Source organism: Anomaloglossus baeobatrachus, chromosome 5 (assembly GCF_048569485.1).
Source record: "Anomaloglossus baeobatrachus isolate aAnoBae1 chromosome 5, aAnoBae1.hap1, whole genome shotgun sequence".
Classification (NCBI taxonomy): Eukaryota; Metazoa; Chordata; class Amphibia; order Anura; family Aromobatidae; genus Anomaloglossus; species Anomaloglossus baeobatrachus.
In genome coordinates, this window is record NC_134357.1 from 289,062,864 (window position 1) to 289,081,789 (window position 18,926).

The 18,926-nt window shown below is 50.9% G+C and overlaps 1 protein-coding gene across 7 annotated transcripts in view; it reads left to right on the forward strand.

Moving 5' to 3' along the window:
- The window catches only part of TNRC6C (trinucleotide repeat containing adaptor 6C), a 288,331-nt gene that overhangs the window by 162,087 nt on the left and 107,318 nt on the right, over positions 1-18,926 (forward strand). Inside the window, exon 1 of one of the 7 annotated variants that reach the window (XM_075349547.1) lies at positions 14,852-15,007. The exons of the other annotated variants lie outside the window; for them this stretch is intronic. Within the exon in view, the coding sequence (XP_075205662.1) occupies positions 14,989-15,007 (19 nt within the window). The 5' untranslated portion in view covers positions 14,852-14,988. Of the gene's footprint in view, positions 1-14,851; positions 15,008-18,926 lie in introns of those variants that run through there. 7 annotated transcript variants of the gene reach the window in all.

Consider the following 18,926-nt stretch of genomic DNA (forward strand, 5'->3'; position numbering starts at 1 on the left):
GCTCTGCTCGCATTTACAGTTCTGTGCTTGCTAGTTTGTGTGATCTGGCTTCAGAGAGCAGATGCTCCAGAATTCTGCACACCTCAGAGTACAGACCGCTGCCCCTTTTATGGGCCACACATGTGAATTTTAGCTGCACTACCCGATTACTACAGACTTTTAGGCCCAAAAAAAATCAATATGTTCAAAAATACTGTGCCTTTAGCTTTCCATGAGCTGTAAAAGAATACACGCTTGCAGGCTACTACTCTTAGGCTGGGGGGGCCCAATAAGCATGTCTCCCACCCCAGCCTGAGAATACAGGTCCCCAGCTGTTGGGCTTTTTCATTGCTGGGTATCAAAACGGGGGGGGGGGGGGGACACCGCACGGTTTTTTTTTTTGTTTGTTTTTTTTGTTGTTTTTTTTTTAATTCTTATTAATTTATTTAAAAATTAAAAACAAAAACCAAATGCGGCTTTTTTTTATTTTGATACACAGCCAAGAAAAGCGCAGGGCTGGGGGCTGCAGCCTGTAGCCATATGCTTTATCATGGCTGGTATCATAATGAGGGGGGACCCTACGCCAATTTTTTATTTATTTATGCTTACACCACAAAAGTGACCTGCAGACAGTGTCTGTGGTTAGTTGCAGTCAGCTGCGCCCCATCCTGTGTGACAGTGTCTGACTGCAACCAATCGCAGACATAGGGACTGCTAGTGGACAGGGGAAGCTGTGACTTGGTAAGTATGAAGTGCTTGCTCCAATTCCCCGATCTCTTCTACCACCATTTTTACACGCCGAATTCTGGTCCCCATAGACTTATATGGGGACCGGCGTCCAGCCAGATATCCGAGATCACTTCTGGGCCAGAACTGGATTTTTCTTTTTAATCCGGTTTGATCTGCCGTTCCCGGTTATCTGCAAGTTTGCCCATCACTATGGGGTATATATTTCTAATACATTTCAATTTTCCTTTTAGCAGTACCCTTCTGCATAGGCCTTCAGTGACTATATGTAAATCCAGCCAATGACTTTGGAGATGCGTAGAGAATCAAACCACTGTATATCTTCAGTCTTATAATATATTTTTTTTTCTTTCGGCCACTATTTCTCGCACTATGAGCAGTTACGGTACGGCATGTCCTGCATGTGGATCTAGTGTAATGTCAGCGTGTAGTATGAGCGCAGCATGTGAGCAGCAGCTGTCAGCATGGATCAAGATGATCACCGTCCAGGAACTAATAAGTGAACCGTGGAATTGTATTGTAGACTACACTATCACCCGTACCATTGGTGGCGGGGAGCAGGCTTCCCTAACCGATGTCCTCCGTATGTCAAATAGTCATGCAACACACCTATATACTCTGGGCAATCTCCTTTTTTCTGGCTGATACTGTCATTTGTATATAGTGCTGACATTTTTTTATTTTTAAATTTTTTTTTTTTTTTACATTGAGGGAATTTAAAGAATCCCATTTTCCTATAATAAAAGTGACTTTATGTTTACCGAGACAGTGGTTAATATTGAGGAAGAGGAGGCGGGGACGGCGCAGCTTCTTAAATCTCTCGAACTGCTGAGGACAGTGAAATATAAATCTGGAGACTGGAGACATTGCCAGGATCCAGCCTGACGTTTGTCAGAAAGGAAAGCCATCCTGCTTTATAGCATTATTACTCTACTGACCACATCTATGAATGATAAAGGGGGTCAAGAGGCCAGTTTTGTGTTATTATCTTATTCCTGCTGCCACCCTGAGTAATATAAAAAAAATATATATATAATTATATGTATGTCTGTATGTACAGTGCCTACAAGTAGTATTCAACCCCCTGCAGATTTAGCAGGTTTACACATTCGGAATTAACTTGGCATTGTGACATTTGGACTGTAGATCAGCCTGGAAGTGTGAAATGCACTGCAGCAAAAAAGAATGTTATTTCGTTTTTTGGTTTTTTTTTTAAATTGTGAAAAGTTTATTCAGAGGGTCATTTATTATTCAACCCCTCAAACCACCAGAATTCTGTTTGGTTCCCCTAAAGTATTAAGAAGTATTTCAGGCACAAAGAACAATGAGCTTCACATGTTTGGATTAATTATCTCTTTTTCCAGCCTTTTCTGACTAATCAAGACCCTCCCCAAACTTGTGAACAGCACTCATACTTGGTCAACATGGGAAAGATAAAGGAGCATTCCAAGGCCATCAGAGACAAGATCGTGGAGGGTCACAAGGCTGGCAAGGGGTACAAAACCCTTTCCAAGGAGTTGGGCCTACCTGTCTCCACTGTTGGGAGCATCATCCGGAAGTGGAAGGCTTATGGAACTACTGTTAGCCTTCCACGGCCTGGACAGCCTTTGAAAGTTTCCACCCGTGCCGAGGCCAGGCTTGTCCGAAGAGTCAAGGCTAACCCAAGGACAACAAGGAAGGAGCTCCGGGAAGATTTCATGACAGTGGGGACATTGGTTTCAGTCAATACCATAAGTAACGTACTCCACCGCAATGGTCTCCGTTCCAGACGAGCCCGTAAGGTACCTTTACTTTCAAAGCGTCATGTCAAGGCTCGTCTACAGTTTGCTCATGATCACTTGGAGGACTCTGAGACAGACTGGTTCAAGGTTCTCTGGTCTGATGAGACCAAGATCGAGATCTTTGGTGCCAACCACACACGTGATGTTTGGAGACTGGATGGTCCAGCGTACGACCCCAAGAATACCATCCCTACAGTCAAGCATGGTGGTGGCAGCATCATGCTGTGGGGCTGTTTCTCAGCCAAGGGGCCTGGCCATCTGGTCCGCATCCATGAGAAGATGGATAGCACGGCCTACCTGGAGATTTTGGCCAAGAACCTCCGCTCCTCCATCAAGGATCTTAAGATGGGTCATCATTTCATCATCCAACAAGACAACGACCCAAAGCACACAGCCAAGAAAACCAAGGCCTGGTTCAAGAGGGAAAAAATCAAGGTGTTGCAGTGGCCTAGTCAGTCTCCTGACCTTAACCCAATTGAAAACTTGTGGAAGGAGCTCAAGATTAAAGTCCACATGAGACACCCAAAGAACCTAGATAACTTGGAGAAGATCTGCATGGAGGAGTGGGCCAAGATAACTCCAGAGACCTGTGCCGGCCTGATCAGGTCTTATAAAAGACGATTATTAGCTGTAATTGCAAACAAGGGTTATTCCACAAAATATTAAACCTAGGGGTTGAATAATAATTGACCCACACTTTTATGTTTAAAATTTATTAAAATTTAACTGAGCAACATAACTTGTTGGTTTGTAAGATTTATGCATCTGTTAATAAATCCTGCTCTTGTTTGAGGTTTGCAGGCTCTAACTTATTTGCATCTTTATCAAACCTGCTAAATCTGCAGGGGGTTGAATACTACTTGCAGGCACTGTATATGTGTTTATATATATATATATATATATATAATATGCGGCATGGTGGCTCAGTGGTTAGCACTGCAGTCTTGCAGCGCTGGGGTCCTCTGTTCAAATCCCACCAAGGACAACATCTGAAAGGAGTTTGTATGTTCTCCCCGTGTTTGCGTGGGTTTCCTCCCACACTCCAAAGACATACAGATAGGGACTCTAGATTGGCAACACTGTCCCCATTGGGGCTCACAATGTATGTAAAGCGCTATGAAATGAATAGCGCTATATAAATGAATAAAATTATTATTATAATCTATATATATACACACATACATACACACATTATTTATGTATAATATATATATGTATGTATATGTATGTATTTATATACCCAGTACAGACCAAAAGTTTGGACACACCTTTCATTCAAAGAGTTTTCTTTATTTTCAGGACTCTGATAATTGTAGATCCACATTGAGGGCATCAAAGTGATGAATTAACACATGTGGAATGAAGTACTTAGCAAAAAAGTGTGAAACAACTGAAAATATATCTTCTATTCTAGGTTCTTCAAAGTAGCCACCTTTTGCTTTGATTACTGCTTTGCACACTCTTGGCATTCTCTTGATGAGCTTTAAGAGGTAGTCACCGAACATGGTCTCCCAACAGTCTTGAAGGAGTTCCCAGTGATGCTTAGCACTTATTGGCCCTTTTTGCCTTCACTCTGCGGTCCAGCTCACCCCAAACCATCTCGATTGGGTTCAGGTCTGGTGACTGTAGAGGCCAGGTCATCTGGCGTAGCACCCCATCACTCTCCTTCTTAGTGAAATAGCCCTTACACAGCCTGGAGGTGTGTTTAGGGTCATTGTCCTGTTGAAAATAAATGATGGTCCAACTAAACGCAAACCGGATGGAATAGCATGCCGCTGCAAGATGCTGTGGTAGCCATGCTGGTTCAGTATACCTTCAATTTTGAATAAATCCCCAACAGTGTCACCAGCAAAGCACCCCCACACCATCACACCTCCTCCTCCATTCTTCACGGTGGGAACCTGGCATGTAGAGTCCATCCGTTCACCTTTTCTAGAAAGACACGGTGGTTGGATCCAAAGATCTAAAATTTGGACTCATCAGACCAAAGCACAGATTTCCACTGGTCTAATGTCCATTCCTTGTGTTCTTTAGCCCAAACAAGTCTCTTCTGCTTGTTGCCTGTCCTTAGCAGTGGTTTCCTAGCAGCTATTTTACCATGAAGGCCTGCTGCACAAAGTCTCCTCTTAACAGTTGTTCTAGAAATGTGTCTGCTGCTAGAACTTTGTGTGGCATTGACATGGTCTCTAATCTAAGCTGCTGTAAACCTGCAATTTCTGAGGCTGGTGACTTGGAAAAATGTATCCTCCGCAGCAGAGGTGACTCTTGGTCTTCCTATCCTGGGGCGGTCCTCATGTGAGCCAGTTTCTTTGTAGCATTTGATGGTTTTTGCCACTGCACTTGGGGACACTTTCAAAGTTTTCCCAATTTTTCGGACTAATGATGACCACTCGATTTTCTTTACTTGGCTGCTTTTTTCTTGCCCTAATACAAATGCTAACAGTCTATTCAGTAGGACTATCAGCTGTGTATCCACCAGACTTCTGCACAACACAACTGATGGTCCCAACCCCATTTATAAAGCAAGAAATCCCACTTATTAAACCTGACAGGGCACACCTGTGAAGTGAAAACCATTTCCGGTGACTACTTCTTGAAGCTCATCAAGAGAATGCCAAGAGTGTGCAAAGCAGTAATCAAAGCAAAAGGTGGCTACTTTGAAGAACCTAGAATATAAGACATATTTTCAGTTGTTTCACACTTTTTTGTTAAGTATTTCATTCCACATGTGTTAATTCATAGTTTTGATGCCTTCAATGTGAATCTACAATTGTACTGTGTGTGCGTAATATATATATATATATATATATAATCTCTATCTATCTATATATATATATATCTCTATGTATCCATATATTCTATATAGATCTCTATAGCTCATATAATATATATAATTTCTAGTGTTCATTACTACAATGGTGGTGGTGAGGGCAATGAATCTGACACTAGCTGTGGGAGGCTTTTCTAAATAGCTGCACTTGGCCACCAGGTAAGCCTATGGTGTACAGAGGTGGTGTATTCTGCACCCACTCTTAGGGGTACTTTGCATGTTGTGACATCGCTACTGTGATCTCGTCGGGGTCAAATCGAAAGTGAGGCACATCCGGCGCCGGTAACTATGTCGCAACATGTAAAGCCTAGAAGGACCGATAAACGATCACAAAAGCGTCATAAATCGGTGATCTGTGTAGTGTCGGTCAGTTCCATAATTTCGCTGCAGCGACAGGTACGATGTTGTTCCTTGTTCCTGCGGCAGCACACATCACTGTGTATGAAACCGCAGGAGCGAGGAACATCACCTTACCTGCCGCCGGCGACTGTACGGAAGGAAGGAGGTGGGCGGGATGTTTACGTCCGGCTCATCTCCGCTTCTATTGGCCGCCTGCCGTGTGACGTCGCTGTGACACCGCACGACCCGCCCCGTTAGGAAGGAGGCGGGTCGCCGGCCAGGTAAGTGTGTGTGAAGCTGCCCTAACGATAATGTTTGCTACGGCAGCTATCACAAGATATCGCATGTGCGACGGGGGCGGGGACTATCGCGCTCGGCATCTCTACAATCGGCTAGCGATGTCGTAGTGTGCAAAGTACCCCTTACTACTCCTGCTGAGCAGGAAGTAAGTGCTAGGGCTGCCTAAACTTTTATGTGGCATGGGATACAACCTCATGGGACAATTTGTTGACAAATTTTCACATCGGACGTTTTGCAGCAGATTTATGAAGGTACATGTCACACTAAATGGTGGCAATATTGCAGCAGATTCCACAAAGTACATGGCTCATATACCGTACTGCCCCCCCTCTCTTTACCTTGCAAGGGGTCAAATCCGCCGCCTATTTCCACACTATATATGTATATATATAATTATAGTCCTCCTGCACAACTCACTGGTCACTTTACGCTGCAGGTTTTTCTCCTCAGAGTCTGGATGAGATTCATTAAGCACTCATCCACAACACTGGATTTTCCATCCTGCAAATCTGTCCTGTGTGAACGTACCCTAAAGGTGAGCTGTAAGATTGGCTAGGCTTTTATTTTAAAGCCTGTCAGTCATTTGCTTCCGTTTACTTTTTGCTAAATCGAGTGCAAACACCAAACAATGAAGTGTAGTCATGAAGGGGTTCATAAATCGCTCTCATTTGGCCCCAAACCTGCCACTTTTATCCTAGTCACAAGGCTATTATTATTCGAGGAAATAGCTGACTTTCCCACTTTTTTTTGTTAGGAGGCGAAAACAAGATGGAAATTCTGACAGGGCTGCAAATAAAAAGGCCAAGGCAAACAAAGAACGCTGCCACGATGGTTTTTATTAGAAGGTCTCGCTCCAGCAGCCGAGCAGAAAGGAAGGCAGAGGCTGGTCCGCAGCTCCTCTAAGTGAGCAGGCCGAATATCCCCACACACTGCTAAATAGGGAGAGGTGCCATTGAGGAGGCCCCTGTGCGCTCCGATTCTCATTTCTACCTCATTTACTAGTATTATTCCTATATTGTGCCACACAGCTAAATTCTAAATGAATCCTTCATGTGCCCAGTATGTATAGGGAGTATAAAAGACCACATGAAGAATGCCCTCATTTATGTTCTCCCGTAATGTATGTGGTACAGCACCCCCACAGGTGGGGAGGATTCATATCACTGTTCTGCACATCTCATTCATAAAGTATAGTGACAACTAACAAGCATGGTCTGATAAGTGCCAGTGACCGAACACTTCTAATGAATGCTATCCTTTGTTCCCTAAACACTAGAGCCCGTCAAGCCAAATGTCCAGAAAAAATTGTGTTCACATTTTCTGTTCCGATTCTTTTCCATAAACCTTCACATCCTTGTATGTGAGTTATATTAGCTTTATGAAAGAATCTTATTCTAAAAGGGGTTCTCCACCTCCTCTCCCTTCTGCATCTGAAGGTGAGCAGATCGGATGACGTTGACTTCACATGTATCTGTCAGGATTCGTACATGGCCAGTACATACCGTACATTTGTCCTGCTCATTAGTATTGGACACATGCTGACATTGCACGCCTCCCGTCATGCACCTGTCGACTCGGCGTCATCAGAGCTACTCTCCTCCGGATCAGGGGTAATTACTTGCAGCAAAGATGGAACTGCAGCTGTACATCGCCCAGGCCAAAAACTACTACTCCAGCAGGATATGGCTAAGCCCCCACTAGGTGGAGGCATCACAGGTGCAGGAGGAGCAAATCACACACACACACTAACAAAATATAGAGGGGGCGATTGCTGGATGATAAAACTGCACACTGATGGCTTGAATAGAGCGCTGTTCACACTATCAGATGTACAGTCATAAACCCACAGCCTATTAAGTGACGCCCATACTATTAGATCAGGCGGGCTGCCAAGCCATACCCCACCTGTGTATCCTACAGGGACAGGAACTCTAATATGCAAGGCCTAACAAAAAGGGACCTGGTTGTATCCTGTACAATTTTTGGAAGTGTGTGTGATTTGCTCCTCCTGCACCTGTGATGCCTCCATTTAGTGAGGGTTTAGCTGTATCCTGCTAGAGTAGTAGTCTTTTGGCCTAGGCAATATACAGCTGCAGTTCCATCTTTGCTGTACATAATGATATTTAGTCCTCTTTTTTTATACTATATATAGTGTAGGGACCTACAAGCATGAGGTTCCCGTGACGAGGGTTGTAGGCTTACGTCTTATGGCCATAACACTAGCTAAAAACCTCACATTTTTTGTACAGGATACAGCCAGGCCCCTTTCTGTTGGGCCTTTAATATTAGAGTTCCTGTCCCTGTATGGTGCACAGATGAAGTACGACTTGGCAGCCCGCCTGATCTAATAGTATGGGCGTCACCTAATAGGCTGCGGGCTTGTGACTGTGCATCTGCAAGTGTGAACAGCGCTCTATGCATGCCATCAGTGTGCAGTTTTACCATCCAGCAATCACCTCCTCCATTTTTGGAAGCATGTGTGTGATTTGCTTTTCCTGCCCCTGTGATGCCTCCACCTAGTAGGGGCTTAGCTGGATCAGGGGTAATCCGGCTGTGCCCGCGTCCATATAAAGAGGGGACGTCATATCTACAGATATCTGCCAGCTCGGAAGCAACAGGTGTCCTATGTGATCATTCCCCAACGCGCACACAAGCTGTGATGTCACCGGCCCCGCTCACCTCTTGATATGGGAGTCAGGCTGGACTACCCCTTAAATCTAGATTTCACCATCATTTCCACTCAATTTTTAGGTGTAAAATTCTGTATTAAGTAAATTCTATATAGAGTCAGAGCTTTAAATTCCCATGATAGAGAGAGAATTTTATATCTATCTGCGTTTTTTTTAAGTCTCTCGAAAATCCCCTAATATTTTTCTGAATTCAGGCTACAAGAGAGCAGTGTATTGTGGGAACTCTGAAATATAGGACAGGACTGTGTCGAGTACAGACAACATATACAGATTTTGAGAACAAACCAAGAGCGTTTTTAACTTTGGTCCAAACAGTAAAGATAATGACATTACTGTGTAACTCCACATTTAGGGGGTTTCCCGCATATTCATAGATGTAGCTATACAGCATAGTTAGGCCTGGTATTCTAGGTTCCCCTAGTCACAGTGTTCCGATTCTGCCCTGAACACTGTGTGTTTCCTAGCACATATCTGTGTGTGAAGGGGGCTGGCTGATTGCTTATTTCACTAGCTTAGGCTATGTGCGCACTAGAAAAGTGATTTTTCTCAATAAAATTTCTTGAGAAACTTCTGGGAGTTGAAGATTACCGCACCTGCGGTAAAAAAAACGCACCAAAGCCGCGGTAAAAACGTGCACGTTTTTGCCACGGTTTTTCCGCAGGTTGGTCCCCCCGTTTTTTTATGCTGTAACTACAATAAATAATATAGTTAATAGATAATCGATAGACTGATAATGGATAGAGGGAAAGATGGATAGATGAATAGATAGATAGATAATAGATGAGAAAGATCTATATAATGTCCTACCTCCCTGCATATTCTAAGCTGGCACCCATTAGTGACTTTCATGTGGCACTAAAGGGTGCTTAGCCTTGTATTTAGCCAAAAAATACATAAACAATTTTTAAAAAAAAATGACGTGGGGTCCCCCCTATCTTTTGTAGCCATCTAGGTAAAGCAGACGGCTGCAGACCACAGCTGGCAGTTTCACCTTGGCTGGTAATCCAAAACAGAGGGCACCCCACGCTGTTATTTTACATTACATAATTTAAAACAAAAAACGTGGGGTCCCCCCCGAAATTGGATCACCAGCCAAGGTAAAGCGGACAGCTGTGGTCTGGTATTCTCAGACTAGGGAGGTCCACTGTTGTTGGACACTCCCCAGCCTAAAAATAGCAGATCACAGCCGCCCCAGAAGTGGCGCGTCCATTAGATGTGCCAATCCTGGTGCTTCGCCCCAACTCATCCCGTTGCCCTGGTGCGGTGGCAAACGGGGTAATATATGGGGTAGATGCCAGATGTGTAATGTCACCTAGCATCAAGCCCTGGGGTTAGTGATGTCAAGCGTCTATCAGATACCCGACATCAACAACCCAGTCAGTAAGAAATAAAAAATAGACAAAGAAAAGTTTATTTGAAAAAACACTCCCCAACACATTCCCTCTTTCACCAATTTATTGAAAAGAACAATGAATTCCAGGTCCAGCGTAATCCAATAAGGGGGTCCCACGACGATCCATACCATAGTCACTGTCCCAGTCAATGAAGAACAGAATGTTCCCCATTGGCTGGGAGAGTAATGCAGTGACCTGAGCTAACATCATGAGGTCAGCCCAGGTCACTGCAGGGGATGCCGAGCGCTGCCATCAGGAGGTTAGATGAGATCATTACCTGCTGTGATCATCTCCTGCACTGCTGACGTCAGCGCTGTCACTGTCTTCTATGCCCGCCGCGTTCTCAGCAGTATTGTGAGTGCCCGTGTCATCACCGCTAGTGACAGTCTCGGGCCGCCCGCGGCACGGGCATAGAAGGCAGTGAGAGCGCTGACATCAGAAGAGCAAGAGATCGTCATAGCAGGTAATGATCTCATCTAATCTGACAGCAGTACTCGTCATCCCCGCAGCTGCCAGCACTGCAGCGTGAGAAGCTGCTGATACTGCAATGAAGGCAGCCGCGGGGCTGCAGCAGGACACAGACTACACGGGCACCTGCCGGAAGCACTTCTGTGCAGTGTCCAGGGAGTGTGACGTGTGTGTTTACTCTGCTCCGCTTCCTGTTCCTGTCATAATGACATCACTTCCCTGCAAACTGCAGGCAGTGATTAACATTACCGCAGGTAAACCGCGGCTATACCGAGGGTATACCGCACATCATTTGCTACCTGCGGTATTTCGCGATTACATTACAGTGAATAGAGTGAAATACCGCAGCTACCTGTGGAAAAGAAGTGACATGCACATTTTCTCAAGAAATTTTCTCAAGAAATTCTGCAGAAAGAATTTTCTTGAGAAAAAAACGCAGCTTGCGCACAGCTAATTTTTTTCCCCATAGGTTTTGCTGGGAAATGTCTGCAGAAAGATTGCAAACATTTCTCAAGAAATTTCCGCAGCGAAACTGCGGGTAAATCCGCGGGTAAAAACGCAGGGTGCGCACAGCCAGTTTTTTTCTCTAGCTACATACCGGACAAGGATATGTAGGTAATAAATAATTAATCAGATGTGGGTGTTTTTCCCCACCTAGGCAGGTGCCTCTATTACCTTGCTTAATTCCTACACCCCTGGGCACCTTTTGCTTTTTCATCTCCTTCTTCCAAGAGTCATAACATTTTTTTATTTTTTTCTGTTAATATACCCATATGAGGCTTGTTTTTTTGTGGGACAAGTTATACTTTTGAATAACACCATTAATTCTGCCCCATATTGTACTGGAAAATGTGAAAAAAAATTGTGTGTGTGTGTTTTTTGTTTTTGTTTTTTTTAACGTCTAATTGATTTTACTAGTCCCCTTAGGGGACTTGAAGAGCACACAGTCTGATCACTTCTGCTGTTCAGTGCAATGCTTCTGCAGAAATGCTGATCTTCTGTAAATGGCAGTGCTTAGCTGGTGTTTACAGGTACTGTACGTTATGACAACGACAGGACTCATCAGCTGACCCCCCCGGCTGTCATAACCTATCGGCACCCTGTGATCAGGTCATGAAACCGCTGATGTGAGCGGGAAATGGCGTGCCAGTGTGTGGTAGCGCGACCTAACTAGTTACCGGGTGCGCCTGTTAGCTGCACGTCCGCCGATCAGATCAGCCAACGTGCAGGGAAAGATGTGAGCTCGTATCAGTCAGGGACGTGACCAAGGACATACAGGTACGTCCTTGATCTTGAACGGGTTAAAGGGAATCTGTCAGTAGGATCAACCCTCCTAAGTCATCTATATGCATCATGGCGGGGCCAAACATTTGAGTGCACCTTCCCACCTACTTGTTTCCCCCTATCTACACCCTCCCCTATTCTTTGACTGACAGCTCTGGGTTCATAGAGCAGAGAAGGGAAGAGATGGATGGAAAAAAGCAGATGAGAAAGGGTATGTAAATGATTAGCCGCCATGATGCACTGAGTGCCTGTGATTGGTTTGACCAGTCATTCAGGGGTGATACAAAGTGTAAGATGGGCAGAAAAATCAATTTTGTTTTACAAATCTTTTTTCCGTATCGTCATCATCAGGTCTAAGGGCACGTGCCCACTATCAGGACTCGCTGCGTTCAGAACACAGCGAGTCCTGACCGGGGGTCCGCATGTTTTCACAGGAGACCGCAGCTGCTTGTACCTATGATCAGGGTTCAGTGCGCTGCGGTCTCTCGCTTGTGTTCCTACGGAGGACGCATGCGATACCACAGCAAAGAATTGACTTGCTGCAGTCTGGAAAGCCGCTCCGTAGGTCAGTGTTTGCTGCGCCAAAAGAAGCACAGTGGGCACGGCATTTCTAGAAATCCCTCCACTGTGCTTGTACTGTACAACACAGCGGTTTAGACGCAGCTGAGATAGGCTCGTCCACAACGCAGCAAATACTGATCGTGGGCACACATCCTAAAAAGTCCGTTTAACACTGTGTAGGGTTTTTTTTGTAAAATCTGTGGACTTTAATATAGATGGTGGTATTATTGGAGCTTTATGAAGACCTTTCAGGGTTTCTGCACCGTGTTTGGTTCCGTATTGTGAAGACTTCGTTCTCGGTAACACTGATGAGTGGTGGCTGGTGATGTTGGCTCTTGATGACAAATGGCGACACGTTAGGCTAGGTTCACATTTCCGTTGTTTTGCATCAGTCACATGCGTTGCTTGACGCATGTGACTGATGCGTTGTACAACGGATGACAAAGAACAGAATTCATTGTCGGACTCCGTTGTGTGCGGGGGGCGGAGTGCGAGGTGGGTGGAGCAGAGCGGGGCCGTGGCGCTGAGGACGTCAGTGCGGTGTGTGTGTGAGAGAGCGGGAGGGGGCGGAGCCGAGCGGGGAAGTGTCGGGCTCCCTGCACACGTAGCAATGGTAAATATCGGGTAAAAATTAAGCAAAGCACTTTGCTTGGTTACCCAATATTTACCTTGGTTACCAGCGTACACTGCTTAGCGCTGCCTCCTTCCACACGTAACCAGGGTAAATATCGGGTAATTAGGCAAAGTGCATTGCTTGGTAACCCGATGTGTATCCTGGTTACATGTGCAGGGAGCCAGAGAGAGCATGCGCAGCAAAATCCTACAGATTGCGCTGCTCAAAAAAACGTTACAGGCTGTGTTCCTTCCGCCCACGACTGATCAGTCGGGTGGAGGGTGCAACGCAGCATCATCAGTCATAATCCGCTGCTCATACAAGTCTATGGGAAAAACGGAATCCGCCAAACGGATTCCGTTGTTTACCAGAGCAGCGGATTGTGACTGAAGTGTGAACCTAGCCTTAGGCTAAGTTCACATTTCCGTTGATTTGTATCAGTCACATGCGTCGCTTGACGCATGTGACTGATGCGCTGTTCAACGCTGTACAACGGATGACAAAGAACAGAATTCTTTGTCGGATTCCGTTGTGTGCGGGGGGCGGAGTTCTGGGGCAGAGCCGAGCGGGGGGCGGGGCCAGGCGCTGAGGATGTCAGTGGAAGTGCTGCGGTCTGCATGGCTGGGGACAGGTGAGTGTGTGAGTGAGTGTGTGTATGTGCATGTATGTATGTATGTATGTATGTGTGTGTGCACATGCAAAGTGCGGGAGGGGGCGGAGCCGAGCGGGGGGCGGGGCCAGGCGCTGAGGATGTCAGTAGAAGTGCTGCGGTCTGCATGGCTGGGGACAGGTGAGTGTATGTGTGAGTGAGTGAGTGTGTATGTGCATGTATGTATGTGTGTGTGCACATGCAAAGTGCGGGAGGGGGCGGAGCCGAGCGGGGGGCGGGGCCAGACGAGGGTGTCAGTGCTTGTCTGCATGGCTGGGGACAGGTGTGTGTGTGTGTACATACATGTGCGGAGTGCGGGAGGGGGCGGGGCCGAGCGGGGAAGTGTCGGCCTCCCTGCACACGTAACCAGCCTAAATATCGGGTAACAGCAAAGCACCCGATGTTTACCTTGGTTACCCGATATTTACCTTGGTTACGGGCCTACACCGCTTAGCGCTGGCTCCTTGCACCGTAACCAGGGTAAATATCGGGTAACCAACCAAAGCTGGTGACGTGTGCAGGGAGCCAGAGAGCATGCGCAGCGAAATCCGACGGATCTCGCTGCTCAAAAAACGTTACATGCTGCGTTCCCCCCGCCCGGCGGTCAGTCGTTCCACGACTGATCAGTCGGGCGGAGGGTGCAACGCAGCATCATCAGTCACAATCCGCTGCTCATACAAGTCTATGGGAGCAGCGGAATCCGCTAAACGGATTCCGTTGTTTACCAGAGCAGCGGATTGTGACTGATAGATTTTAGCGGAAATGTGAACTTAGCCGGAGATGCCATTGTGGTCTCCAGCCCGGGTGCGCAGGCTGCCATCGCCGGTGAGGCCCTCTTCGTTGCCATGTATAAACAACCCCGGCTTTGATTAATGCGCTCGTGTCGTGCTGCTCCAGACCTGGGAGAATGGAGGCTGGGAAGCAATGCCAGTGGCTGGCGCGGTGCCAGTGTGCATGTGGCTCCTGCGCTGCCATCGCTGCGTTTCACTCTAACAGACGCCAGCATACCTCTGCTTTTGGCTGACTTTCAGGCTGGGGGAGTTAATTGTAGTGGGGTCCTCAAGTGAGAAGGTTTTGTGACACATGAAAGAATTTAGAAGGAAGGAAGATCGGTTTAGTGTCAGATGCAATTACATAACCAAAGCCTAAAGAGTCTGAGGCGGCTGATACCTTCACCCAGCGTGGGGGAGGGGAGTGACCGTGTATGTGAGAGCAAGGGGGGCGAGGAACCTCCCTGTACGGGCATTTCCAAATCCAGAGCGAAGGCCCCGAGCTGCAGGATGAGGCCGTGCACGGGCGACACAGGCTGCAAGCAGGGCCGGCGGCGGGGCGCACAATGGAGCGGCTCCTAGGATGCGCCACCTTTCCGCAGGTATTCACTCGGCAGCCCCTCCTCCCCTCTCCTCCGTCCCTCTCCTGCCTTCCTCTGCCCCGCGGCCACAGAAATAGTGCGAGAAATCTACACATTACATAATGGCTCTCGGCAGCGGCATTCAGAGCTGCTTTTATTTTTTGGCTCCGGTTCAGGTTTGAGAAAATGGCGTCTTCACAAGCTGAGCTGCTTTCCTCATAGTCTGTTAGGAGAGAAAAAAGGCAGAAAATAAAACGGAGAGATTCTGTGCAGCGCTCAGGGCTTCCCAATCCGCCGGGGCTCCCCCGCAGCCGCGAACGTGTTTACTCCGCGTCAGGCTGTGACTGGGGAAAGTCAGTGTCCTCCCTCAGCTCCAGAGGTGACGGGGCCGCGGGGGTGACTGGGGAAAGTCAGTGTCCTCCCTCAGCTCCGGGGTGACGGGGCCGCGGGGGTGACTGGGGAAAGTCAGTGTCCTCCCTCAGCTCCAGAGGTGACGGGGCCGCGGGGGTGACTGGGGAAAGTCAGTGTCCTCCCTCAGCTCCGGGGTGACGGGGCCGCGGGGGTGACTGGGGAAAGTCAGTGTCCTCCCTCAGCTCCGGGGTGACGGGGCCGCGGGGGTGACTGGGGAAAGTCAGTGTCCTCCCTCAGCTCCGGGGTGACGGGGCCGCGGGGGTGACTGGGGAAAGTCAGTGTCCTCCCTCAGCTCCGGGGTGACGGGGCCGCGGGGGTGACTGGGGAAAGTCAGTGTCCTCCCTCAGCTCCAGAGGTGACGGGGCCGCGGGGGTGACTGGGGAAAGTCAGTGTCCTCCCTCAGCTCCGGGGTGACGGGGCCGCGGGGGTGACTGGGGAAAGTCAGTGTCCTCCCTCAGCTCCAGAGGTGACGGGGCCGCGGGGGTGACTGGGGAAAGTCAGTGTCCTCCCTCAGCTCCGGGGTGACGGGGCCGCGGGGGTGACTGGGGAAAGTCAGTGTCCTCCCTCAGCTCCGGGGTGACGGGGCCGCGGGGGTGACTGGGGAAAGTCAGTGTCCTCCCTCAGCTCCGGGGTGACGGGGCCGCGGGGGTGACTGGGGAAAGTCAGTGTCCTCCCTCAGCTCCGGGGTGACGGGGCCGCGGGGGTGACTGGGGAAAGTCAGTGTCCTCCCTCAGCTCCAGAGGTGACGGGGCCGCGGGGGTGACTGGGGAAAGTCAGTGTCCTCCCTCAGCTCCGGGGTGACGGGGCCGCGGGGGTGACTGGGGAAAGTCAGTGTCCTCCCTCAGCTCCGGGGTGACGGGGCCGCGGGGGTGACTGGGGAAAGTCAGTGTCCTCCCTCAGCTCCGGGGTGACGGGGCCGCGGGGGTGACTGGGGAAAGTCAGTGTCCTCCCTCAGCTCCGGGGTGACGGGGCCGCGGGGGTGACTGGGGAAAGTCAGTGTCCTCCCTCAGCTCCAGAGGTGACGGGGCCGCGGGGGTGACTGGGGAAAGTCAGTGTCCTCCCTCAGCTCCAGGGTGACGGGGCCGCGGGGGTGACTGGGGAAAGTCAGTGTCCTCCCTCAGCTCCAGAGGTGATGGGGCCGCGGGGGTGACTGGGGAAAGTCAGTGTCCTCCCTCAGCTCCAGAGGTGATGGGGCCGCGGGGGTGACTGGGGAAAGTCAGTGTCCTCCCTCAGCTCCGGGGTGATAGGGCCACGGGGGTGACTGGGGAAAGTCAGTGTCCTCCCTCAGCTCCGGGGTGACGGGGCCGCGGGGGTGACTGGGGAAAGTCAGTGTCCTCCCTCAGCTCCGGGGTGACGGGGCCGCGGGGGTGACTGGGGAAAGTCAGTGTCCTCCCTCAGCTCCGGGGTGACGGGGCCGCGGGGGTGATTGGGGAAAGTCAGTGTCCTCCCTCAGCTCCGGGGTGACGGGGCCGCGGGGGTGACTGGGGAAAGTCAGTGTCCTCCCTCAGCTCCAGAGGTGACGGGGCCGCGGGGGTGACTGGGGAAAGTCAGTGTCCTCCCTCAGCTCCAGGGTGACGGGGCCGCGGGGGTGACTGGGGAAAGTCAGTGTCCTCCCTCAGCTCCAGAGGTGATGGGGCCGCGGGGGTGACTGGGGAAAGTCAGTGTCCTCCCTCAGCTCCAGAGGTGATGGGGCCGCGGGGGTGACTGGGGAAAGTCAGTGTCCTCCCTCAGCTCCGGGGTGATAGGGCCACGGGGGTGACTGGGGAAAGTCAGTGTCCTCCCTCAGCTCCGGGGTGACGGGGCCGCGGGGGTGACTGGGGAAAGTCAGTGTCCTCCCTCAGCTCCGGGGTGACGGGGCCGCGGGGGTGACTGGGGAAAGTCAGTGTCCTCCCTCAGCTCCAGGGTGACGGGGCCGCGGGGGTGACTGGGGAAAGTCAGTGTCCTCCCTCAGCTCCAGAGGTGATGGGGCCGCGGGGGTGACTGGGGAAAGTCAGTGTCCTCCCTCAGCTCCAGAGGTGATGGGGCCGCGGGGGTGACTGGGGAAAGTCAGTGTCCTCCCTCAGCTCCGGGGTGATAGGGCCACGGGGGTGACTGGGGAAAGTCAGTGTCCTCCCTCAGCTCCGGGGTGATAGGGCCACGGGGGTGACTGGGGAAAGTCAGTGTCCTCCCTCAGCTCCAGAGGTGATGGGGCCGCAGGGTGACTGGGGAAAGTCAGTGTCCTCCCTCAGCTCCGGGGTGACGGGGCCGCGGGGGTGACTGGGGAAAGTCAGTGTCCTCCCTCAGCTCCGGGGTGACGGGGCCGCGGGGGTGACTGGGGAAAGTCAGTGTCCTCCCTCAGCTCCGGGGTGACGGGGCCGCGGGGGTGACTGGGGAAAGTCAGTGTCCTCCCTCAGCTCCAGAGGTGATGGGGCCGCGGGGGTGACTGGGGAAAGTCAGTGTCCTCCCTCAGCTCCAGAGGTGATGGGGCCGCGGGGGTGACTGGGGAAAGTCAGTGTCCTCCCTCAGCTCCAGAGGTGATGGGGCCGCGGGGGTGACTGGGGAAAGTCAGTGTCCTCCCTCAGCTCCAGAGGTGATGGGGCCGCGGGGGTGACTGGGGAAAGTCAGTGTCCTCCCTCAGCTCCAGAGGTGACGGGGCCGCGGGGGTGACTGGGGAAAGTCAGTGTCCTCCCTCAGCTCCAGAGGTGACGGGGCCGCGGGGGTGACTGGGGAAAGTCAGTGTCCTCCCTCAGCTCCGGGGTGACGGGGCCGCGGGGGTGACTGGGGAAAGTCAGTGTCCTCCCTCAGCTCCAGAGGTGACGGGGCCGCGGGGGTGACTGGGGAAAGTCAGTGTCCTCCCTCAGCTCCGGGGTGACGGGGCCGCGGGGGTGACTGGGGAAAGTCAGTGTCCTCCCTCAGCTCCGGGGTGACGGGGCCGCGGGGGTGACTGGGGAAAGTCAGTGTCCTCCCTCAGCTCCGGGGTGACGGGGCCGCGGGGGTGACTGGGGAAAGTCAGTGTCCTCCCTCAGCTCCGGGGTGACGGGGCCGCGGGGGTGACTGGGGAAAGTCAGTGTCCTCCCTCAGCTCCAGAGGTGACGGGGCCGCGGGGGTGACTGGGGAAAGTCAGTGTCCTCCCTCAGCTCCGGGGTGACGGGGCCGCGGGGGTGACTGGGGAAAGTCAGTGTCCTCCCTCAGCTCCAGAGGTGACGGGGCCGCGGGGGTGACTGGGGAAAGTCAGTGTCCTCCCTCAGCTCCGGGGTGACGGGGCCGCGGGGGTGACTGGGGAAAGTCAGTGTCCTCCCTCAGCTCCGGGGTGACGGGGCCGCGGGGGTGACTGGGGAAAGTCAGTGTCCTCCCTCAGCTCCGGGGTGACGGGGCCGCGGGGGTGACTGGGGAAAGTCAGTGTCCTCCCTCAGCTCCGGGGTGACGGGGCCGCGGGGGTGACTGGGGAAAGTCAGTGTCCTCCCTCAGCTCCAGAGGTGACGGGGCCGCGGGGGTGACTGGGGAAAGTCAGTGTCCTCCCTCAGCTCCGGGGTGACGGGGCCGCGGGGGT